The sequence below is a fragment of the Paroedura picta genome, chromosome 1 (assembly GCF_049243985.1).
Source record: "Paroedura picta isolate Pp20150507F chromosome 1, Ppicta_v3.0, whole genome shotgun sequence".
Classification (NCBI taxonomy): domain Eukaryota; kingdom Metazoa; phylum Chordata; class Lepidosauria; order Squamata; family Gekkonidae; genus Paroedura; species Paroedura picta.
Window position 1 is genome coordinate 141,214,443 of NC_135369.1, and position 25,839 is coordinate 141,240,281.

The 25,839-nt window shown below is 43.4% G+C and overlaps 1 protein-coding gene across 1 annotated transcript in view; it reads left to right on the forward strand.

The window, feature by feature from the left end:
• IMPG1 (interphotoreceptor matrix proteoglycan 1) overlaps positions 1-25,839 on the forward strand; it is a 111,167-nt gene extending 85,328 nt beyond the window's left edge. Inside the window, exons 14-18 of the mRNA XM_077313660.1 lie at positions 10,144-10,688; positions 12,789-13,008; positions 23,885-24,095; positions 25,337-25,504; positions 25,623-25,839. Coding sequence (XP_077169775.1) covers positions 10,144-10,688; positions 12,789-13,008; positions 23,885-24,095; positions 25,337-25,504; positions 25,623-25,839 — 1,361 coding nt within the window. The remainder of the gene's footprint in view (positions 1-10,143; positions 10,689-12,788; positions 13,009-23,884; positions 24,096-25,336; positions 25,505-25,622) is intronic.

Genomic DNA, 25,839 nt, shown 5'->3' on the forward strand with positions numbered 1-25,839 from the left:
TTGTTGATAATATTGTAAAGTTGCTATAACATATTTTTATTCATACCATGCTACTAGCAACTTTGTCACAGCCGTAAACACTTGACGATTTGTAAAAAGTATGTAATGATACATTCTAAAAAGGTTTTGTACACACATATGCCTTTTTTGTACTTTTCCAGTTCCTTGTATGACATTGTGCTGTTTATTTTTATAGTTGCCACTGAGAAAAGAATTGAAAACATGATTTATATAACCAGTACACATTTTGGCAATTCTTTATTTTTCTGCTGGATATTTACAAACCTTGCTTACACTGTACGTATAAACTCAGAAGTAAAGATACAAGATTTGCACTATCGTCTGTCAGTTTCTTTGCTTCTTGGCCACATGCGCCATTGACAGGTTGTTCTCCTTTGGCCTGAATTCCCCAGGATTACAGCTCCTCTCCAGGCAACCAAGATAAATTCTCCTGGAGAAAATAGCCACTCAGAAGGTGAACTGTATGGCATATACTCAGTTGAAGCCCCTTCCCAAACCCTGCTCTCTGCAGGCTCCACCCCCAAAGTCTCCAGGTTTTTCCCAACTTGGAGATGGCAATCCTATTCTTCACTGAGATGGAGAAATATTTTTTAAATGCAAATACGCATAGACAGTGGACATGTATTGCTTGAAAAGTTGTATATTCTGTATGAAGCTGTCTAATATTGACTTCTATGAACTTAACTAAGGAGCAAAGTTGATCATCCCCGTTTACATAGAGTGTTGATACTTTGGACTAAGATCACCTTTTCTGGGATTCACTATAGATTGCTGTACTCAAGACCTCTTGGCTGCTTGTCCTCCAAAGCAAGACTCACTATCGGGGAGGCTGATATACTGAGGCACAGATCTATAACCCCTTTGTTCTGCACATGAGTCTTCTCCATGTCATTCACTGCCTCCATGAAAAGTTACTCAAAGTTTTAGGTATGTGGGGGTTTTATAGAGCTTGTAGAATTACACCAGTTCAGAATATGGAACCTTTTTAAAAAACTTCATTTAGAGGGAAAGTAATAAATAAGTCCCCTGTCACTTGTATGTTAAAGGTTTGATTTGGTTTGCCCAGAAGGAACTTGTCTCAAGCTTATCATGAAAGGCACCAGTGCATAACAAACACGCAGTGAGAGGAAAGTCAAGTGTTAGTAGCAGCACTTGAAAAGAGACAGTGTAAAAGGAGATGGCTGGGGCTCCAGATTAAAAAATATATATTTATAAAGCTTGTTAGGTAGTTTTTTGGGAGGTCAACTATCTTGAGGAGGGGGAAACATACAGATAAATATTTAAACATAAACAACATTCTTAATGAAACTCAAAATGGAAATCTGAATTAGTATTTTTAAACCACTACAGAGCAGAGGAAAAGCTGTACAGCAGAATGCAAATTGAAGATAAAGGTTTCTGAGTAAAGATCACAAGAAACAAGTCCTTTGGAGAATTGTCACGTGGAGAATTACCATGTCAGCAAGATTATGAAAACAGATGCAGTGGGTTTATGGAAATAACTCTGAGGTTAAATTGAGTGGGAGAGTAAGAAAGCAGGAGGAGGGTTGCTTGAAGTTCTGTTCTCAAGTGCTAATAAAATCACCCAACTCTTCAATATTTGGTTTACAGTATCTAAGGGCATGTACCCCAGTGCACAGGGAATATAGCCTTTCATGGAGCATCAGCATTTGCTCTATAGAAATCCCGAACTAATTCAAATGTCATATTCTGGGAAGTACTGCTTGTATGTTCTCTAACAGATATACATTTCAACTGACAGATTCTCAATAGCTGTTAATCCTGTTATATGTACATGTCGCAGAAGCTACTGGACCTCTGCAAGGAATGAGCCAGCTCTGTCCACCATAGTCACCAGTGGGAGTATTGCTGGTCTTCTGTGCAGTAAGCGACCGCTCAGCCCAGACACTGTGTTCCTCCCAGAGGAAGGTTTTCTTCTTCCAGTAAGGAATCACTGTCTTCATTTATATACAGCATTTCATGGAGAATCAACATTTACATTTCCAATGGGATCCAAATTTCACATTTGGGGAAATGCCTCCCATACTGTGGAGATTCCCATTCATCTGCAAGGTGTTTTAGACTGGTAGTGAATACTGTGTGTGTGTGTAGAAATAAACACCCAGCACTGCATGTTTTTATGGATATGACTGAAAAGTTGTTTTCTGACTTTTAAAAGAACCTGGAAGGCAAAGTCATAACGATAATGACTTGCAGATTCTGTTTAAAACCTGACGAGCCATCATGTTCACACATCATATCCTTTTATGCTGGAACTGGTTCAGGACTTCCCAAACAGAAACCATTTCTGTACTAAGCAAATGGAACATTGGCTTCTGATTAAAGAATTTTTTATTTCCAGTGAAATACTATGTTTTCCCAGCTCATATTACACCACAGTAATAACGCCTTATTTCTACATTATTGCCTACCACATGTCACTGCAGAAAACTCTCACTAGACTCAGTAGTGATGAGTTTGTAGCAGCAACGCCTCTCAGTAGTACAAATTGTGCCTGTTGTAACCCTTGATCAGATTTTCTGCTGGTGACAAAAAAGGCCACCCAAAAAAGGCTACATGGGAATAATGGGAACTTCATGCCCCAAAGCCACGTGGGATGGGGGCTGTAACAACCAGGGAAATTGGGTGAGTCTGGGTGAAAGGGCTAGCTGGATCTAATCCCTTTCTCTTTCAGGATTCTCCATAGCATGAGATTAGGCTACACCCCTCTCCTCTGTTTCTCCCTGCATCCAGAACAAAGGATGATAGGATTAGGAAGACCTTATAGGGAGATTCTCTTGCTAGAGAGGTTCCCTTGCTTCCAGCAGCAATTAGTGTTGCAGTTAATGTACCTACACTGATATTAAAATTTTTTAAAATTTCTTTAGACTTCTATGCCGCCACTCCCAGGGTCACTGGCTTGTGGTGGCTTACAGCATTTTAAAATACAATAGAATCCAACATTAAAACCACAAATGAACCCCTCAGCATCATCACACAGAGCATAACTATGACATCATATAAATTACAATTAGTTCTGGCTACAGTCTTCTAGCAGCATTTGGCATCAAGGTTTCTAGGTGGGGCCCGAGGTAGTATACCATAGTGTTGTACGGACTGGATTGCAAATAAGAAGCAGATAGGTTTAAATCTTGTTTCCACCACAAACTTGACTGGATAGCCTCAGGCAGGCAAGCAAGTGTTTTCTCATCTGTGAAATGGCGATAGTACCAACTTCTTTTATAGCATTAATGCAGAAGAGAAAGAAGGTGTGTTCCAGACGGGGGATAGCAGAGATAGGTTGCCATTGTCTTCCTCCATGAAGCAACCCCAGTCTTCTTCCCTGGTGGTTCTCCATTCAAATACTGACTGTGACCAATGCTGCTTAGCTTCCAAGGCTGAACCAACTTGGGGAAACTTGGCTGGCTAATCATGCTGCTGCCATTGATGTAAACAGCACAAAAAGAGAATGCATATGATATACTATAGAAGTATTCTTATTATGGTCACGAGAGCATGGGAGGGGAGAGAAGGATGACAATGCCTGCTGGAAAACTGCTACTCCTAGCCATCACCATCTTCCTGGTACATCAGCCCTGAAGTTGCCTATGTGCATCATCCCCACTCCTGAGTCCCTTAAGGGACGCTTCTTTTGGTCATGCAAGAAGTCCAACCTGCACTATGTTCCCCTGCCAATGCCTAAGTGCCAGAGAGTTGGTGAATGCTCTTCATCTGGCTCCTTTAAATCTGAGTTGAGTACCAGAGGGATATTTGCAGCTTTAGGTCTGTGTACCTCACCCATCCCATGATGGGCTGATTCCTAGGGCAGGTTGCAGGAAGCTGCTTGAGAGCGGATTGGCTGACATCTAGATCTGGGCCCAATTGCCCAAATTCATCTTGGATGTGCCCCCCCCAAGGCACAAATGATATTCCAGCTGAAGCTAAACTTACTATTATTTGCTTTCTTGAGCTGTATGGATTGTGACTGTAGGAAGAGTTAAAGGAAACCCCAAAAAGTCTTTGAGGTCAAGAATATCACAGTCAGAATGTACTTTTATAGGACAGTCAAATTAATAACAGGAGATCTAATGCCAACACAGAATAACTGTTGTTATAAGCTTGGAAAGAAATCACTGCTTTGATGGCAATCAGGTAAAGCAGGATAGAAATATTTTAAATAAATGAATTCAAAGGGTATTTTCCTCTAGCAGAAAGGGGAGATGGATCCTCACTGATTTCCCATTCCCACTGCTACCCTCCACTGTGTTACCCATGCTCATCCTTAAAGGAGCATTTTTGAAAGCTTGGTAATATCCCATAAGAGGAGCAAAAATCACCCCCATTCTTCAGCTGATGGAAATTATTTAGTGACAGAGAATGATCTTCAGATTCAACCCTAAATTATAGGTTTCACAGGATTTATTAGGAATGTAGCAGCAAATATACCACCAAAAATGTGTGGTATATGTGCTCTAATGCTCCAGGCAAGAAATCATCTATCTGTCTCTGCCACAGAACTGCAGGGGTTTTTCATGCCCAAACCCTTTCCTCGGAGTGATCAACTGCTCCAAGGTGTGACGGAGCTGTCCATGGTCCACTTGCAATAATTATTTCCTATTGAGGAAGCAGCTGCAGTTGTTAGCAGGTACTTAACATTCTTTTGTCTCTAGGATCTGACACCACCCTCTTCCCAGGAAAGGAATACTAATCTCTGGACTAATATAACACACTTTCTTTGTCCTAGGTGATTCACCACTAACTATTCAGAATACTAACACATTTCTCTAGATATGTTTTTCCTTCTAACTGCAAAATTTGATTTCCAATCAACTCCTTTAGAGGCTCCCCAAAAAATCAATATTCAGTGCATGGCACAAAGCCATTGTCCTACCTTAGGTGCATAAAGTTAATTGGTCCAGTATCCCGACTTCTTTCTTTTCAGCGAGAAGGTTTTTAAAAGAAAACTTCACCTTTTTTACCTGTGTTCACACTTTGTAAAGCCCCAAGAAATGTCTATTCTTTTTTTAATTCCCAGAAGAGAAGCCAAATGGATTCCTTTTGGTACCTCAGGGCTGCATTCAGAAAGATAAATATTCAACTTCACCTTAAGCATTTAACCTCATTGACATTTGCTTTCTGTCCCTCACAGCCTTTTCAGTTGTTTTGTGCTGCTGCAGCATATTTCAGGCAAACAGAGCTTTTCGTTCCAACCAGGGGTGTGTATTCAGAATCACAGGATCACAGGATCACAGAGTTGGAAGGGGCCATACAGGCCATCTAGTCCACCCCCCTGCTCAACGCAGGATCAGCCCTAAGCATCCTAAAGCATCCAAGAAAAGTGTGTATCCAACCTTTGCTTGAAGACTGCCAGTGAGGGGGAGCTCACCACCTCCTTAGGCAGCCTATTCCACTGCTGAACTACTCTGACTGTGAAATTTTTTTCCTGATATCTAGCCTATATCGTTGTACTCGTAGTTTAAACCCATTACTGCGTGTCCTCTCCTCTGCAGCCAAAGGAAACAGCATCCTGCCCTCCTCCTGCCCTCAGATAATCCAAGTTGAAAAAAATACTCAAAAATCATTCTCTGTAAAGTTTTTTGTATTAATTCACCTGGATACCAAGTTTGATAATTTCTGGCTACCAAAATGAACAAGCCCAGAAAATCACAAAAATATTTGGGATTTTTAGGACCACTGGTTCCTGCAGTTGAAGTGAATTTAAAGGGCTCTCAGCCTTTGATATGAACCCCAAGGAGAAGGGATTTAAAGGGACTGTGAGCCCTTTACATTCCTTTGGAGTTTACAGCTTGCAAAAGGTATTTAAATTTTAGAGAGACTACATTCTCTTTAAATTTAAATGCCTCTTCCTCTATTGGTAACAGCTCTGGGTCAGTCTGGTGAGAGGATGCATAAAGATGTTAAATAATGCTGGAGAGAAGACACCCCTTGTGGAACTCCACATTGGAGTTGCCAGAGGTGTGATTGGTTCTCCTCAATTATAACCCTTTGATCTTCATCCCAGAGAAATGAGGTAATCCACTGGTGGGCTATCCCCTGAATCCCCACGTTGACAAGGCAGCAAGCAAGAAGCTTGTGGTCTACCATGTTGAATGCTGCCACAAGATCTAATAATATAAACAGCACCACCACCCCTTGGCCCAGCTGCCTCCTGAGATCATCCATCAGGGTGACCAGTACCATCTCCATCCTGTGGCCAGGGCAAAAGCCCAAATGGAATGGGTTAAGGACCAAAGCTTCTTCCAAGTATGCTAGCAACTGATCCACTGCCGCTTGCTCAGCCACCTTCCCTAGGAATGCAAGACACAACACAGGGTAGTAGCTGGCTGGATTGTACAGACTCTGTGGCATTTTCTTCAAATAGAGAGTGAAGCACTGCCTCCTTCAGACTCCTTGGGAAGATCCTTGTCATTATGGACATATTTATAATCTCCTTCAGCAGTCCTCCTACCCTCTTGTCACTTGTTTTAAGGAGCCACAAGGGGCAGGGTCTAGAGGACAAGTGGTGGGCCTCATTGAAGCTTGCAGCCTGTCCACCTTACTCTGGGTAAGAGTCCTGAAGTGATCAATAGTCCCCTCTGAAGGTTGCCAAGAGGCCCCCAGCTTCTTTACAGTATCAATAGTTGGGGGAAGATCATGGTGGAGCTGCGAGATGAAGCAAAATAAAATATATTGGCGATTAAAACTCTTTGCCCAATCACTTATTTCTGTAAGTGGTTTCTCTTATGTGGCTCTGGGCTTCGGTCATTCACGATCAAAAGTATACCTTTCATCAAGAGCTGCTATTTCCTCCAGCTTCAGTTCTTGCAAATTCCCTTCCCAGCACATTCCACCAATCCTGGGGGCTGTTCAGATAGCTTTTCAGTCCATCACCATGGACAGGCTCCAGCACTGACGAAGGCTTTTGCTTTAAGTTCCACAGCCAGCATGTGAAGACTTTTCTGTTTTGTTTGGCTTTTCCTCAGCTACCCCTAGACAATGTTCTATGTTTTGTAAGTATTTTATGTATATTTTAACTCTTTGGAGCATATGTCTGGCTTCGGCCATCCAGAAGGGGGGAAATCGGGCCATCCTGGCCCGACTTATCCCCATCCTCACCCACAATACTGCATTGTTAATCATTGTTATAATGCCCCAGGTGGCTCTGCCGTACTACACAGCAGGGCAGAGCTTCCTGGGGCATTTTTTTAATTTGTAAGAATGCAATCACACATTCTTACACATTTTTAAAAATTCTGCTACACAGCAGAAACTTGCTGTCCTGGCTTCCTCGTGTGGGAGCACAAATTCAGTGTGGATGGGGTGCAGCGAGTGATATGCTCTCCTAGGCAATAACGGGAAGACTTGGGGTGACCTGCCTTGAGCCAGAAACCAGGCAGCAGTGTGGCATGGCGCCTCCTGTGCAGCAAGAGTCAAGGGGACACAAAGCCATTTTTGGCACCAATGTAGAGCTGCCAGCTCCACTTCATGGAATTCCTGGAGATTTGGAGTGGAGCCTGGGGAGGGGAGTAAATGCCATAGAGTAAGGGTGTGTCCTAAGAGTAATGTTATAATTTCAGAAAAGAAAACTTTTATTGTGATTGCTGATTTGGGGGGGTATTATTTATTTATTTAGAGATTTATATTCTACTCTGTCTTTGAAAACTGGTTCAGGTTTCAAATCCAGGGTTGTTCTTTTTTTAGGGGGGAGGGCTGGATTTTCAGGACCATGACACCAAATTTGTACAGAACATAGTCCTCCTTCTCATGTAAAGACCCCTTAAGTTTCAAGCAAAATAGAAAAGAGCCCGAAAACAGGTGCCTTTCAGGGCACTCTCACTTGTCTCCACTGATTCCTGTTGCACATGGGGAATGGCACCAGCCACCAGTATTAAATGGAAATATCCCCTTTGCATCCATTTTTCTCCACCTGATCTTATAGTGACTGAGTGACAAGAAATAAAATCACCTTTCCTCTAAAACCTGTGTTCGCCATCCTTCCTTGTTGTGGTCTGTTTTTTTTTCCCTTTCACAAAGAAAAGAAGGCTTCCTTTGTAGAAAACCTCCCTAGTGTCCCATCTTTGCAATCTCTGAAAATAGTTCACATTCTTTATATGTATAGAATTTGTGTGCATGATCATATGTTGGGAATCAATCATTCAATTGCTACGAGAGCTAAGCTGCACGGTGTGTTTATTTACAAGTTGTCTCTAGGTTCTTTGCTTTGATCAGAGCCTCATGTCAGCTCCAAGAACATTGTTTTAAAAATGTAGAAGTGATTTTGCTGATGGCAGCCAACATGGGTGGAGAGGAGGGGTCTTTTGTTCTCCCCTCCCCCAGCTTTTTGTTTGATGCTAAAGAAGCCACAGTGGGAGGCTGTTCACATACATTTGGAGTGGTATGTGGGGTAGTCTGGACATTCACAGCTCAGCACACACTCCTCCATGGGATTCCCTTTTGAGGTGCTTGTCTCCAAGGGTGATTTTCTAGGACAGGGGTAGTCAAACTGCGGCCCTCCAGATGTCCATGGACAACAATTCCCAGGAGCCCCTGCCAGCAAATGCTGGCAGGGGCTCCTGGGAATTGAAGTCCATGGACATCTGGAGGGCCGCAGTTTGACTACCCCTGGTCTAGGAGGACTAATCCCCTGAGCCCTTGTAAGGATCTGATTGGGAGGGAGAAATGCCATTGCCTGAGCGATTCAGAGAATCAAAGAAAAACAAGATGCTTGATGGTAAGTACCACCCAAACACAAAAAGCTACACAGATTGGGGCGGGGGGGGGGGGGATAATGCCAAAAAATATTAGATTTGTGTTACTTTTCTGGAAAATCAGTGTTGACCCAAAATAGCAATTTCATGTAAATTTTGAGTTCAGGGATTTCATGATGCACATCCCTTCCATATATCCCATCCTTCAAAGCAGGCATTTGTTTCCAGTTGTACTGATCTGTGTAGTGCAGCAAACCATTGTAATTCTGGGAGATCTCCAGGCCCCACCTGGAGGTTGGCAAGCCACCTCCAGAGTTATGTAAATACCATTTCTCTAGTGGCAGACGTTTAAGGGTCTGTGGTAGCCAGGGTCATTTCTCTTTCGAGGACACAGAAATGAAATTTTGCAGTGCGTTTTTGGTAATGTTTGCTAAATTTACAAATACATAAGTAAAAAGGGAGTGAAAGAGGCACTCCTACAAAAAGGGATCTGCTGGCCTAGATCTCAGCCTTACTTTCCTGCCCGCCCAAGGTGCAAAACATATAGTAGTTATGGAGAACACAGAGATAAATTCAATGTTAACTTTGCAATATTAGATTAAAAAGCAACTCGCTGTAATCCAATTTTCAGTAATTGCACAACTCTAAAAAGTGCTGTTCATCTAACTTGATTGCTTATTAGAGGGTAATTAAATGAACATTGTGAACAATGAATGTCATGATTCTAACTTGTAGGATTCAGTAATGTCACTCAGCAAGTGGATTACTTTTGTAATCATTACCAGCACCCCTTTGCCATTATGCTACATTCCTGACTCCCTTTTACTTAGTATATATAATGTACTAATATCTTTAAGGATTCATCTTTCTGCACATAATAACTTTATCTCTTTGCTCATTTAGACAAAACAAAGTGATAAAGTTACAAGAAGGCCAATGGTGCGAGGTAATCATGTTAATGCCACTGTTAGTATAACCAGACGGTTGCTAGCATAATGGCTAAGAACTAGACAAAATTAGTTAAATCCAAATGATTAGCAAAGGGCACTAACGCGGTTCTGCCACTGCATCTCCTAATAGCAAATCTTCTGCTTCATATTCTCCCCCATTCTCATTAGCCAACATTAGTGTCCTTTTATTCATTTTTGCATCCTTCCAATTTGTATATTTTATGCAGACTCTTACTTTCTGACTTGCAGGGACTGAGGGGCTTTCTGGGGGGACAGGAGGAGGTAGCTTTGTGACGCCCCTCAAAGTGGGCGATGTGGTGTTTAGCGGATCAGTGGCCTGATCGATGCACCCTTTTCTCCGGAAGGCTGAAGGAAGAATTCAGACTTCTACAGCCAGATGAACTAGCCTTGTTCCCCATATATTTGTGTGTCACTATTCAGCATTAACGTTGTTTCCTTTTCAGACATAAGGATTACAGTGGAGCTGGAATCTTCAGGGGATGACATTTCAGACACCTTGAGCACTATGCCATATTTCATTGATTCTCTTAGTCTTCCTACCACTCTGCCTGAAGAAGAGGTTTTGGTGCCCACAGACCAGATTGTATTATTGCCAGAGGCCACCGCTGGTGGCCCCTCCGTTGTTATTGATGAGTCTTTTGAAGCAACAACCTCTTTGTGGGAAATCACGGCCATCCCGACTGGATTTGAGTGGGGAGTGCAGGATGTTGCCACCGACTCCGGTATTATTGACGTGCTGATCCCAGGAACGACTGGGGAAGTGGAGGACGGCAGCGGCTCTTATGTACTGCCAGCGACCCCTCCTGCAGCCACGACTCCACCCTCTCCACAGGAGTATGTAACTACAAGCTCCGTGACAACTGCAGCTAAAGGCAAGGAGCTAGTGGTGTTCTTTAGCTTGAGGGTGACCAACATGCATTTTTCTGATGACCTCTTCAATCGAAGTTCGGCAGAATACAAAGCACTTGAGCAACAGTTTATGCAGATGGTAGGTGGCTGCTAATTTCTTGCCGTTAGTGCTGTTCAAGGTTAAAAACAGAGTTTGGTTTCAAAAATTGCTTTGGAAAGCAAACTGGCATTTTTCAGTTATGTGATTCATGAGATCCATGTGATTGTAATTCCTGCTGCATTCAGAAGGGCTGACTGTCAAGGAGATGCATGCTGGACTGCAGCCTTAGCCAAGCGAGCTGAGCAAGCAATGGCTGATGAAATATCATGAGCAAAATGGCATAGCCCAGTCTTTGCTGTGGAAACCCCTGCAGTAATGCGTTATTGAGAACACAAACGATCCACAAACCCCTTTGGTGGTGAAGAATCTTGCAATTAGAGGCTGAGGTCGGGTACATCAGCTAGTTCAATGTTAAGATGCAATTGCACAAACTGACTGGTGCACCAACTCAGTGTCACAAATGCAAAACGTGTGAATGTCACACAGGAGATCCTTGTGCAGATGTTGGACCCAGGGTGCTAAGCCGATACTATGTGTTGGGAATGAGGCCCTGAACAACCTCCAGGCTTCCCAACTCTAGGGGTAGCCAAGGACCCATTCTCAGTGTCCATGAGCCAAAGTCAGTGGCACTTGTGGCCCCTTTAAGGTAAAGATTTTCGTTCCACTGCTTGGCAGGGACTGTTGCTGTAACAGTCCACTTCCTGATGAGCTGATGGGATGTAGCCTTGAACCACAGGTAGAGAAACATGGAAATGAGTCACAGTTGCAATGTTAGGACTTCAGCAGCTTCCCACAGGAACTGCTCAGCCCCCAAGGGAATTCCAGGAGATGGAACCTCCAGATGGGCTGGCCCCAGGACAAGCCAGGCCCTTTGGAAGGGAGAGGGAAATAGGACCAGGACAGCACACACTAGTTCTGGCTCCGGATGCTCAGAGGAGCAAGTCCCGGGAGAGGTGAAGAACGAGGGTAATGGAAATCTTCTTTATTCTCAGTCTGAGGCCTGAAGGTGAGTACACAAGTGCCTTCCATTGGCACAGATCTACCAGACTTGGACATGTTTTCTACAGTTGATTTTAAAAAAAATAAATGTCTCTTGGTCATATTAGGCCTGTTTTCTGTAGGACATACAAAAGTCCAGTGCAACAGAGTTGAGCAGGCACCCAGTGTTGCCTTCCTGCCTCCACAGAGGGTGGTATTTGGCTCTCAAGTGGCCCAGAAGAGAAGAGCCACACCACTCATTGACTGTTGTTCTTCTGACACTGCCTGGAGGCTGAGGACGCCTGGAGAAGCATCCACCACAGTCTCTTCAAATACTCCCTGCCTTCCTCTGACACATTCAGTCCTTCTCTGTTAGTATTGCTGGGTTCTGCAATAGTGAGGGGGGGGAGGAAAAGATCCTCCACTTCCGCTAATTATGTGGTGGTGGTGGTCCTGAGTGAGGCCCATAAGAAAGGTAGGCTGCCCACCTTCAAGGGAGGAGTCATTGAAGTCCATCAAAAGTATTCAACTAATGTAGCATGATTATCATTTTCTGTCTTTTAAGGGATAGCTTATCTGATGATACCTGACAAGAACTTCTGAAAACAAGTGGATTTAAATCACGTTAGATTGAATTGTGATGGTTCTTTAGTCTGGAAGAACAGAAAAAAACACATAAAGGATAACTGTAGAAGAGATGCAGATATACCCAAGTAGGCTGAGACAGCTAGCTCTAAATGGGGGATCTCTTGTGACCCCTCCCATTTTCAGCACAAGAAGAATCAGCTTGAACCCCAAGGGCCATATGACTGGATTGCACCCTCCAGCTGCACTCTGCTTGGAGATTTGCTTAAGTCACATTGATTTCTTTGTAACTGGATTGCAGTGCATGAATTTAACTAGCAGGAAAACTGCACTCCATCTATCTTAGTAGATTATAGGGAAAAATCTAAGTGTAGAAAATGCCGAGAAGTCACCAAGAAACTTAACCTGGTAGCAGACGCAAGGCTTGCTAATAAAGTCACAGGAGCAGGGTGGTTGATTTATGGCCCTGAAAATGAAAGGTGAATTTCAGTGGAATGAATGTGGGCCTGGAGAGGGGACTTGAAGTAAAACTGCCTCTCTCTCTCTCTCTCTCTCCAACTCTCTCCTTATTTGCAGCTGCTTCCCTACCTTCAGTCCAACCTTACAGGATTTAAGCAACTGGAAATACTGAACTTCCGCAATGGAAGCGTGATAGTCAACAGCAAAATGAAGTTTGCCAAGTCCGTGCCGTACAACATCACAGAGGCCATCCACTGCGTATTGGAGGACTTTTGCGACGCTGCAGCTCAGCGCCTTAACCTTGAAATTGACAGCTATTCCCTTGATATTGAGCCAGGTGATGTAAGAATGGGACCAGAGGGGGGGAGGGGAGGAGTCATAGTAGTCTCTGGGTGGGTGCTTCAGAAAGTATAAGCCAGGAGTGTTGGACATATTTCTTCTGATGGCTGGATCCAAGTATAAATCCATTGAACCATGAGCAACAGAAATGATCAAAATGCAAAAAGGTACTAATTGAAACAGTATTAATAATTGGATCAATATTAATATTAATTACTAGCATTGATTTATTAGAGAAGAAGAGAAGAGGTGTGCTTTTTAAAAGACTGTTTCTACTACTGGAAGGAGTCTGAAAGTGGCTTACAATCACCATCCCTTTCCTCTCCCCAGAACAGACACCCTGTGAGGGAGGTGAGGGTGAGAAAGCTCTGAGAACCGTGGGGGAAGCATGGGGAATCAAACCCAGTTCTCCAGATTAGAGTTTACTACTCCTTAACCACTATTCCATACTGACTGTCTAAATCAGGGTAGTCAAACTGCGGCTCGCCAGATGTCCATGGACTACAACTCCCATGAGTCCCTGCCGCAGTTTGACTATCCCTGGGATATTATTTATTAATAATATTTACAAAATAAGTGATATTGTTAATAATATTAATTACTATCCATATATTAATTGATGTTAATAACAATCCATATTTAATGATGATACTAATACTGTTTACTATTAATCCTAAATTATCTGATAAGAGTGTACAAGCACAACATTTTATCAACAGAAGTACTTGCCCTATTGCTGTATTCCTTCATCTGTCAGTAAGCTGTGTGGGTCTTTGCATCTTTCTTCTCTCCAGGGCCGCATTGTTGATTTTGAATTACCGTATTTGCCGGTGTATAAGACGACTGGGCGTATAAAACGACCCCCCAACATTTTCACTCAAAATATAGAGTTTGTTACATTACATTACAGTACTATGGGCCACTATGGGCAGCTATGTCTGTCCCAACTGAAGTGCACCCGGCGTATAGGACGATCCCCCCACTTGGAGGCATGTTTTTCAGGGGGGGGAAAGTAGTCTTATACGCCAGCAAATACTGTATGTACCAGAGAGTTGGGTTAACTTTTCCTTCAGAATGAATCCTAGGTTACTGCCTTTTGAGGAGCAAAAAGAATAATGACAAGGTACTTTCCATGGAAACCAGCAAGAGATGAATAGAAAGTGTTTGCAGGCGAAAAATACATTTATTTTCTGATACCTCTCAGTGTGATTTCCTATATAGTTCAAGGTATAAGTTCAAAATAATGAATACACTTCTTCCAAAATCCTTATATTTTTCAAATGCCTTCAGTTGCAAATTTTGCTTCCTATTTTAGGGAATAGCCACTGGAGAAAAGGTCTTTACCTTGAAAAAGGGTAATCTTTTGGCTCCCTTGCATATTTAATTTTTGGAAGATATGCATTAGAGCAGCTGTCCCCAACCCCCAGTCCGGGGACCGGGACCGGTCCAAGGATCGGTTGGTACCGGGCCGCGGCTCCTCCTCGTCCTCCTCCCCGGCTGCTGCCTTGAGGGCTGCCCTGCCACTCTGCCGCCGGCTCACCTTTGGTGCTCTCCAGCGGCTGCCATGGCTGGGGCTCCCCCTTGGAGTGGCACTGCGCAGCTGCTCCTGGCAGTGCCCCCCCCAATGGGCAGCGGGAAGTCAGGGGCACCGGTGGGAAAGCAAGTGAAGCAGGGGCTCAGGCTGTGGCGGTGACATCCCTCGGCAAAAGACTCCCCCCCCCCCGGCCTCAGTAAAATTGTCAAGCGTTGACTGGTCCCAGTGATAAAAAGGCTGGAGACCACTGCATTATACTGTTTTTTCGACTGAAGGCATTTGCAAACATATAAGGATTTTGGAAGAAGTGTATTCATTATTTTGAACTTATATCTTGAACTATATAAGAAATCACACTGAAAGGTGTCAGAAAATAAACTTATTTTTCGCCTGCAAACACTTTCTATTCATTTCTTGCTGCTTTTTAAGTGGCAGGCAAATTCACAGCCACCTCCTTAGTTACTTTAGAGTTCTTCTACCATTTCCCAAATCCCAGTCACTAATTCTTCTCCCATCATTCCCAAATCTACAAAAATGGACTAGTCCAGACCTCAGCAGCAGCCGTTGGAGACAGTGGCTGCTGCTGGTAGCACAGATAGGTGTGGAAAGGACCAAGAGGAAGTATACAGTAGTGAGCAGAATATACACAGGGAGAGAGAGCTTTGTGAGACTTGCTTCACTGTACCATTGAGCCCATTCCCAGATGCGATGGCTTTGGCAATATATGAGCAGCTAGCATCCTGCCGGGCCCCATCTAGCCCATTGCTGCCACTCTTCCACTCACTTAAGAACATAAGAGAAGCCATGTTGGATGAATCCAGTGGCCCATCCAGTCCAGTACTCTGGGTCACACAGTGGCCAAAAGCTAGGTGCCATCAAGAGGTCCATCAGTGGGAGCAGAACTCCAGAAGCCCTCTCACTGTTGCCTCCCAAGCACCAAAAATACAGAGCATCACTGCCTGAGACATGGTGTTCCATCTATACCTTGTGGCTAATAACCACTGATGGACTTGATTAGCTCCATATGGTTATCCAGTCCCTTCTTGGAGCTGTTTACATTTGTTCAGGCTTGAAAAGCAAATGTTTAGCAGGGTGCTCTCTCACTCTGAGAAAGTGCTCCTGTGTGACAAGGACAGAGGTGATGGCACACAGGCATGTTTGCTTGAATAAAAGAGCAGCAAGATCACCTTCAGAAAGTGATCAAGAAGAAGAAGAAGAAGAGTTGGTTCTTATATGTTGCTTTTCTCTACCTGAAGGAGTCTCAAAGCAGCTTTCAGTCGCCTTCCCATTCCTCTCCCCACAACAGACACCCTGTGGGGTGGGTGAGGCTGAGAGAGCCCTGATATCACTGCTTGGTCAGAACAGTTTTATCAGCGCCATGGCGAGCCCAAGGTCACCCAGCTGGCTGCATGTGGGGGGAGTGCAGAATCTAACCTGGCATGCCAGATTACAAGTCCGCACTCCTAACCACTACATCAAACTGGCTCTTATGGCTCAATATGGCAGCAACAGCTGGAATGGCTAAGGCAGCAGTGTCTCCTGGATGTGTGTTGTCTTGAGGGCCACGTACATGCAGCTCTGGGCCTCAGGCTTAACACAAACCCCTGGCATAAACACCCTAGACATATCTCTCAGTCGTGGGCATGGCCTTCCTTTCCATGTCAGTGTGGGGAGTGAAGCACATGTAGCTTGTAGTGGTTGGAAAAGGTGCCTGGGAATTACATTTCAGGTTCTATCAGCAGCAGTCAGCAAACTGGGGGGAGAGGGGGACTTATGTTGCCAAGAAAAGGAACAGTGCCAACTGGTGTTTATTATTCTAGGCTGGTAAGGCACTTGATTTTGCTTTCATTTCTACTCAGGTAGGAAATGTTAGCTGTGAAGCAGGAAAGTGAAAGGAAACAAACATTTATAAACTCACTGAGCAAAATACTTTTTCATCTTGGAAAAGAAGATTTGATCCAGGAATGCCTTGTTTCTATTCAGTCTATTCAAGTCAGTGATATTTCTTATGGGTTTTGTGCAATTCATGAATAATCAGCCCATCCTGGCCAAGGAGAAATAGACGCGTGGTTCTTATTTCTGGGGAGATCTGATAGCAGTGATTACTCCAGCCTGGTCTCCTGTAGTTTTCCACTGGGAGGAGACCCTCATGAAGGACTTTCCTGCCAGTGGACCTAGCCCTGAAGGAACAGAACCTGTCCTTTCCACCAGCTGCTCCAACAGCTAACAAACTTACTTCCTACCACCAGCGCTGACAGTGGGATACTCATTACCTGCTCTGCCCCCTATGTGGTGTAAAGTACTCCCATTGGTTTCCTAAATCCAACATCGCCTAAATCTCATGGTCCAAAGTAGGTTCTGTTCTTCATGCTGACATCTTTGTGAATATGCTGATCTCAAGAATTTTGCACATTTCCGAGAGCACATGCAGTCCCCAAGAGCATCTGTTCATTTGGCCATCCTTCCTCCAAAGCAGAGAAATAATTAACTTACCAAGCATTCCTTCCTCCTTTTGCAAGTCAGCCTTCAGGAACATCACAGTGTGGGACATTTCACTCCCTGCTGTGAAATAAGCACATATTAACTAGAGATTATCTGCTTAAACAGAGTAGAGAGCCAAGTTTCTGTTTTTAAGGCTGGAGAACTGCCAGCCCCTCAGTAATAAAAACAGCAACAAGAACGGAAGGCAAAGAGAGTGGCAGCCAGATGAAGATAACGGAATGCTCAAAGAAGACATGGTTACTAGGTGATGGGAACCAGCACTGCTGAAATTGTGTGTGGGTTCATGGGTCACTGTCATTCTGCCTTCAAGTCCTTCATGCTGCTTTTTGGTGGCAAGCAAAGAAAGGAAACACTATCTGTTCGCCCACAAATTTGTCATTCTTTAGCAGATCAAAGGCACTTGTGCATCATGTGCAGCTGAAAGAAACTGACAGAGCATGTTGACACGACACTGTCATGACTCCGCTATTACCAGAAGCATGACTAAAAATGTTGTCTTGACAACAGTCCTGAAAGCCCCTTCTGCTTAACTCTTCATAGCCCACAGTTTTGAATTGAATAAGAGGAACATGTTAGGTCTTAAAAGGTCCTATGGGGAGGGATGTTGATTAAACTGAGCTTTTACAAGCTTCAGAAAAGCTCATCGCACAAAAATCAGCAAAAAAGTGGAAATGGATTGTGCCTGCCTTGGTAGAGATGCCTGAACTAACAGTCACATCTTCAGTAGGAGATCTTTCCTCCTTCCTTTTGCGCGCATGCACAAACACAAACATACACTATGTGTGTGTGTACTTTCCTCCTGCAGGCTTGCCTCTGGAATGTACTAAGTATGAATGTGTAACTGGATACCTACATGGGCCTTTCATTTCCATTTCCATACAATGCCCAGTTTCTTTTTTTTTCTTCTTCTTCCATTCTTACCTTCATTACTCACCACCACCATCCTTGAATCCTGTGTGTGGTTTTTCTGTTTGGCCTTTGTGTCATCAGAGCTAGTTTATATTCTGCTCCGTAGTCTACTTGTGGCTGAATGCAGAAGAGAAGAGCTCATGGGAGTACATTCACACTTCCATAATGTGTGCTGAGATGTGGCAAGGGGAACCTACTCCCATGTTCCATCCATTTGTGCCAGTCCCATGTCATATGTACAAGCCAGAAGTTTGCTCTCATGGACCACTTCAGTATGAGGGATTGGCTGGCCTCACTGCCTGTTGGGAATCGGGGCTAATTCCCATTTCCAGATGGGCCCAGACCAGGGCGCTCCCAAGGCTGCCACGACTCAGGCCCAGTTGGCTCATGGCAAGGCAACACGGATAATCTACATTCCCTTTTTTGTCAAACCTGGGCCATGTGTCTGCGGAAAATCCAGTCCATCCCCAGGCGGGGCATTGTTCCTACCCCCCCCCCAGAGTGTCACTTCCATCATCTACCTTTGCAACCTTTTTTTAAAAAAGTCCTTTCATGTTATAACACAATCCCAAAGTAACAGAATAGCACAAAACCCCCAAACCCATGCTTGGTTTTCTTGGTTTTAGTGAAACCTGGGCAAGTTTGCATGTATGTCAGTGGGGGGAGGGGAAATGGTATGATAAAATAGTCCATTTTTTAAATTCTCTTGTGTGTGTTGTAATGGTTTTGCATTGCAATGCAATGCTGTTAATATATATTTTTAAATTATTTTGGATTTGGAGGCAGGGCACTTGAATGGTACTGGAAGGTGATTGGGGAGTCCTCGCCATGTCACAATGACTGACAACTTAAACTAACAGCAGGAAGTTTCCATTTCCTGTCCATCGGCTACCTCATGTAGTCACAAAAGATCCAGGGTGAGCAGATGGAAGTGGGCCAAATGTTACTCTCCCCCATAAGATTTGTATAGATTAAAGAGACAAGTTAGCATTTTTACATGCATGCAAAATCAAAATGCTACTTGTATAATCCGTACAACAGAAAGCAGCCAATAGAAGGCTTTCCAATTTTCTGTCATGCTCACATTTGTTAGCTTAGAGAACTAAAGTCCCAAAACTGGGTTGCCAATTTAAAATAAAGCCTATTTTTGAAAATGAGAGCCACCTAGTGGAACCTGTGTTATGGTAAAGCCAGTAAAACATTTGCCCTTATTTTTAAAACTCAGATAGTTGATCACAATCAACCAGCACTAAAACTATTCTAATTTTTTTTGCCTTTTTACAACCCCACCACATGTGTTAGTAATCACTAAAAATATTCATAGACATCCCAAGAATTTATTATTGCCCATTGTGCAAAAAAATGCAACAGGCTCCAGAAAACTCTTGTGGGTAAGGACTGCCCAGAGCCCATTGCCCAGGCAGGACACACCTGTGCCACTCTGCCCCTGCCTCAGCCCGCCCTTCATCTCCACTATTGCTGCTCATCTCCAGACTTGAAAGATCAGCCCCCCCCCCCCAGGCAAAAATGGCTGCTTTGGAGCATGGACTCTGAGGCATTGTAGCTCCAAACCTCCAAGAATATATCCAACCACAGGTTTGCCAACCTCCAGGTGGGTCCTGGAGATCTCCTATAATGACAGCTTATCTCCAGACTACAGAGATCAGCTTCCCAGGCAAAAATGGCTTATTGGAGGGAAGACTCTAAGGCATTGTACACCACTGAGGTTTAAGGATGCCAGTCTCCAGGGGGGATGTGGGGATCTCCTGGAATTACAGCTCATCTCCAGGCAACAGAGATCAGTTCCCCTGGAGGTAATGGGTGCTTTGGAGGGTGGACTCTGAGGCATTGTATACTTTTGAGGCCCCACCACCAGGAATATTTACAACCATGGGTTGCCAACCTCCAGGTGGGGCCTGAAGATCTGGAATTACAGTTCATCTCCAGATTGTAAAGATCAGCTCCCCAGGCAAAAATGGCTGATTGGAGGGAAGATTCTGAGGCATTGTACTCCACTGAGGTTTAAGGATGCCAGTCTCCAGGTGGGATGTGGGGACCCACCAGAATTACAGCTCATCTGCAGCAACTGAGATCAGTTCCCCTGGAGAAAATGACTGCTATGGAGGGTAGACTCTGGGGCAAATATACCTGAGGATCCACTACCAGATCTCCTGCATGGTGGGGTCTTTAAATTCTCCCCCACAACTCTCCCTGAAGCTGTGGAGAAGACCATGCCTTCTGCCATGGCTCCAAAGAATCTTCTGGCCTTTGCACAACTAGGCCCTTTGTGTAGCAAACAGTCTGCCTCGCTTACAGTGGGTTCAACTAGCACGTTCTGTTGTTTGACTGGGGATATCTGACCTACTGAAGCCGACTGTTGTCTGCAGGGCAACTTATTCTCTGGTCGCACTGCATGCCAGTTAAGTGGTGAGCCATCCTTGATTACGATTTTCCTTTTTGTAGTATTTTAATTTCCCTAAAGACTTTTCTGCTTTGTTCAAACTTAAGGTAGCCAGCCTCCAGATGGGACCTGGGGATCACCTGGGATTACAGCTCATATTTAGGCAATGCAGATCATTTTCCCTGGATAAAATGGATTCTTTGGAGGATGGACTCTATGGCATTGTGCCCAGCTGAGGTCCCTGTCCTCCTTAGGCTCTATCCACATATCTCCAGGAGGTGACATCACCTCTAGGTGACAAGGCATGGCCCAGACGGGTCACGCACCTGGAAGGCAGACAGGGCCCATATGGAGGCAGACAGGCAGGCGGTGGTGAGGCTTCAGTGCATGGTGTCACTGGGGCCCTTCGGTCCCCTGCTCCCCCCTCAACAGGTGACACCATGGCTAGGACCATCCTGCATCCTAGGACATCCTGGATCCCATCCTGATTGGTCATTTATTTAATAAACGGCCAATCAGGTAGGCGATGAGTTGGTCACAAACTCCTCTGATAACCTTCACTGCATTTTATATATCTTATAGATAGATGAGGATGAGGATGATGATACATAGTTCATTATTTGCAGAAACTTTTGGCAAAAACCACAACATCCATTACAACAGGAGAGCCCTTAGAGAGAGAGTGGTAAAGAAAACCAGCAGTGCCTTAGGGCTAGTATTGCCTTACTAGGGAAAAAGAAGAGAGTCAAAAGCAATTCTTAGTGTTTATCTACCACTATAGCAGTGAATGCTACTTTTCCTGCACAAACTGTACCATATTATATTACTTTTTTGAATCAGGAAGGACATTGTGGGCTTAGGCATATCATGTATGCCATTTTGCTTCTGTGGATGTTTGGTGGGAAACTGATGAAGGAATCTGGTGGGAGTAAGGTACCAAACCACTTACAAGACTGAATTACCAAACCAATTTGTCGCTCCACCTCCCATCTCTGTAAATCAGAGACCTTGGCTGGATTTTATTTATGCCTGTGTAGCTCAATTGATTTATTACCCAAATAGCTGGGAAATCAGAAGCCCTGCATCTAAGATGTATGCAGCCCTGTTGAAGCTTCACCATCATATCCTTCCCCCAAAAAACTCTTCTAAACCATTTTTTAAAATATTATTTAAATCATTGGTTTTTATTTTATTTGTTTATTGGTAACATTCAGCCTGAAGAAGAGTTCTGATGAATTCAAAAGCTTGTACACTATTGCGTCATTTGGTTGGTTCTAATCAGAACTTGTCATCTCTCCCTTCAGTTGACCCTTAATTTTTCATGCTAGGTGAGCATGTTCCATTTGTTCAGGTAATTGTATAATTGTCTGCACAGTGTTCCATCAAAATGCTTCATTTATATTTATTTAAACATTTTCCATTATTTTTACACTTTTATACTGAGACGTGAGCAAAGCAATCCCAAAGAAATTCTTGTCAAGACAGCACAGAATCCTAGTATTCCTTGATGAATTTCAGAATATGGCCTCAGTGGTACAGAGCTTTTGTAGTTCAACATCCTAAATTGGCATCCTCATTTATAACCAGGCACAGTCATTTATGATTCATTGGAACACCTTAATTTCTTGGAAAGCTAAACAGGGTTGCCAGACTCCAGACTTCTCAGAATTCCAATGGATCTCCAGACAATAGAAATCAGTTCTCCTAGAAAAAAATGTCTACTTTGGAGCCCTCTCTATACTCCCTTATTCCCCTCCGAAACCCCACTCTCCACTCTGGCTCCAACTGTCAAGCGTTGCAAGAACTCACAACAAGCTTCTTTGTAAAGAAAGCGTTTTATTGAGAAGTTACTTCATACACCTAGAACTGAAAAAGTCAAATCTGCCTGAGGACAGATTTGCCTTTCTTTATCAAGGCAGTTCTCCCGCCTAAAACTTGAAAGTTCCCAAGGGAGGGGGGAAAGAGTCAACAGGTGCCATAAAACACAGTGTTACAATTCGCACGTCCTTGGTCTCCTCCGGAGACAAGATAAGATGTTATGGTTACAAAAGGCAGACCCGGCCAAGAGGTTCAAAAGACAAATAATTCACAGCTCTCTGAGATAACAGGGCGCACAACATAGTTTCTGTTTCAAGCAAGCATGCATGCATAATATATGGGCCTGGGGCCTAAAGTACAAAGCAAGGAAAGAGGTTAGACAAATAATCATGGAGAGACTTATGCTAACTCATGGCAGGATACAACAGCAATCCTGACACCACCCCCAAATTTCCAAGAATTTTCCTACCTGGAGTTGGCAACCCTAGCTACTGAAGAATAGGCATTTGTGTTCTCAGCACCTGTTTGTTTCCCACTTGTCAGCTCTATTCTGTTCATCCTGGATTTGTGGGGAAGATGTACATTAATTCGAAGCTAAAAAACTATGGTTGACAAAGTAAGAAACTATGAATTTTAGCCTGTGACAACATTACTTTAGCTTATACTATGAAATCTGCTCCTGCATTTCTTACTTATTTACTGAAGATGGTATTTTTTTCCTAATTCAGTTTACACCATAAAATGCTTAAGACAGTCAGAATACTATCTTTAAACCCAATAAAAAATTATTGAATCAGAATAGCAGCTGAAAATGATAGTCCCAGTTAAAAGACTTCGTAGAACAAGGATATTTTCTGCTTCCTAAGGGAGAAATGCATTGAGGCTAAGGGATTCCACTCTTCCTGGTAGATGCTGATCTTGTGAACAGCACTGAATTCTTATTGGGATGTTAAAACAAATCTATAGGGTAACATAGGGAAACAAAAAGGGACACGAGGAATGCAAAACCAATGCACAAAAACACAAGAAAATATACAAAAAAAAAATAATAAAAACAGGCGTTCATCGAGTACCTCCTGTGTCCTGACTTCGCAAAATGTGCGCTTGTCTCCTTACAATCATCACATGCTGTGTCAGGAAAATATACCACGTGTCAAGTCTTTATGGGGATATTACATGGGGCTTGAATTCAATCTGATTATTCAATCTGAATCAATCTGATTATTTTAGCCCAAGGTTTTTGTTTTGATCCTTAGTAGAATTACTTCCATGTTCTTACTACAATTAAACAACCAGGGGCGGGTCACAACAAACAGGAGAGTTAGAACAGTTTTTGAATAGAAATTCTCAATGTATTTTAATATCTTCCCAAGGAAATGATTGCATACCTGGAAAACATTGGCATCTAAATAAGTGGGCAGTCATGTAGTTCTCTATGTAATATTCAGTTCCACCCTCAGCTCAGGCAAAAGTGAATAGGGCTCACTTGCAGTCAGAAAAAATAGTAGAAATCCAGGCTGTTACAGTTCATGAGCATAAGCAGAAGTGATTCTGTTTTTTCCAAGATCAACTTTAATGATGGACACGGAGGCTCTGGTGTGTCACTGGGGTAATCCTGTCCGGTTCTTGCTGGTTGCTTTGGGGTTTGCCAAGTACACTGTGGCAGTGCATCTATGAGCGTGTTTAAAAGCTCCTTTCCTTTCATTACAGCTGACCAAGCGGACCCTTGCAAGTTCATGGCATGTGATGAATTCTCACACTGCATAAAGAACGAGTGGACAAAAGAGGCGGATTGTCTTTGCAAACCTGGTTACGTAAGAAAAGATGGACAGCCATGCCGTAGTCTGTGTGAGATTGAGCCAAATCTGTGTATTAATGGTGGCAAATGTGAATTAGTTCCAGGAAGAGGAGCTGTCTGTAGGTAACTAACTGTTGTAAACATTATTTTTACTGTGCAACAACCTGTAGCATTTTACTTGAGAACTTGAAGTACTCTTTGCTAATCTGAAAAGAAATTCTGAGTCAGATAGACCAATGCTATGTTTCTACATGTATCGTTAAAGAGTCATATGGTGCTGTTTACCCCCTCATCCATAATATGGGCCACAAATCAAAACTTACCTCATCGTAATCCTGAAGTAGAAGGTAGAGTAGGATTTAACCCAATATGGTTGCCCAATTTAGGGCTTCTATCATTAAGTTTTTACTATCACATCTAAGCCATACTGCAGCTCAGGTATTTTGCTTGTTCTGAGAACCAACCATCGTGAATGCTAGCCTGTAAATATCACATAACGTATTTGAAGTTCATGGGTAATCTGCCAGATTTTCAGGTGAGCCATACTCACTGAAATCTCAGCATATTAGTTAGACTAAAAATGAACACATGTGTACCTATAGTCCTTTAGAGGGATACAGACTGTAAAACCTTGGAACAGGTCTTTCTCCCTGTCCTTGTGAATCAGTTTTTTTGCTGGGAGGGGAGAAAAGGAATTGTTTTCTCTAGTAGGCTTTCCTTATGCTGAGAGCCAATATAAGGAGGAGCTCGTTTCTGTGGCAGACATCTGGGCATAATACTACATGTGTTAGGATAGACACCTCCACCGTGTTTCTTATGTGAGCAAGGACCCCACTGGCATTGACTCTGTAAGCAGCTGTTTGTAGTGTTACATACAATGGCTATGGTCGTGACAGCCAGCATGCATGCTCAGTTAATACTGTTCTTTCTTTGAACAAAGGCACACATGGCAACATTTGTTTGTCACTAGCTATGTGGTACCTCATCTATGAACCAGCCCTGAGGAAAACACTAGGCACGGACACTCCACGTTGAGTCAGCAGATTCAGTGTGATTGTGTCTCTGCCCACTGAATCCCCTTAGCTTAGGTGGAGAAGAAACATCACAGTCCAGTTGTTTTATGTTCAACTGCATTGTCCGTGAAGAGATTTAGTCTCACGTCATCCTATTGCTTCACACAGATAACTAGCTGAAAGGAGGTGATTGATTTCGTTTCATTTCTGACGACTATTTTTTCCACCCATTTGCAGGCTTTCTCCTATATTGGAAAGGTATTGATGAATAAATGCAAGGCTTTTTTGCCCTTGGTCTTTTTTTTTTTTTTACATATATTGCTTTGCTTCCCTCTCCCCTCCACATTTTAGATGCCCAGTACATAGAAACAGAGGAGAGCCTTGTGCAAAACACGCTCCAGCACCTACCCGGTCCGTCATCCCCAAAGCCGTGATTCTTGGCTCATTATGCTTCATTTTTCTTCTCATCACTTTAATAATTAAGTTACGAAGAAAAGCCAAAAACGAGCCTAATTTGGAGTAAGCAGCTCAACCCTTCATTCACTTTATAAAAAAAATGTATTTCCCTTCAAAATTTTGGCCTTTTAAAGCTGCAAACAAGAAGCCTTACCCTAAACAAACATGTTCTGCCTTGTAGAGATTCTTCCCTCAGCCGATGCAACATTGAGACTGCTGTACGAATTAATCCTGTTTTTGATCATGATGAACCCATCAGTAGTTTTTGCCGTGGGCCATGTAGTGTAAGTGCTTGTGTTAGCTCGTCAGAAAGCACTGATCAAGAAGCGTTACAAGAACAGCAAAACCAAAGAGAGCGTGGAGGTAAAACGCATGCTGAAACTCCTCCGCCCGCTTAA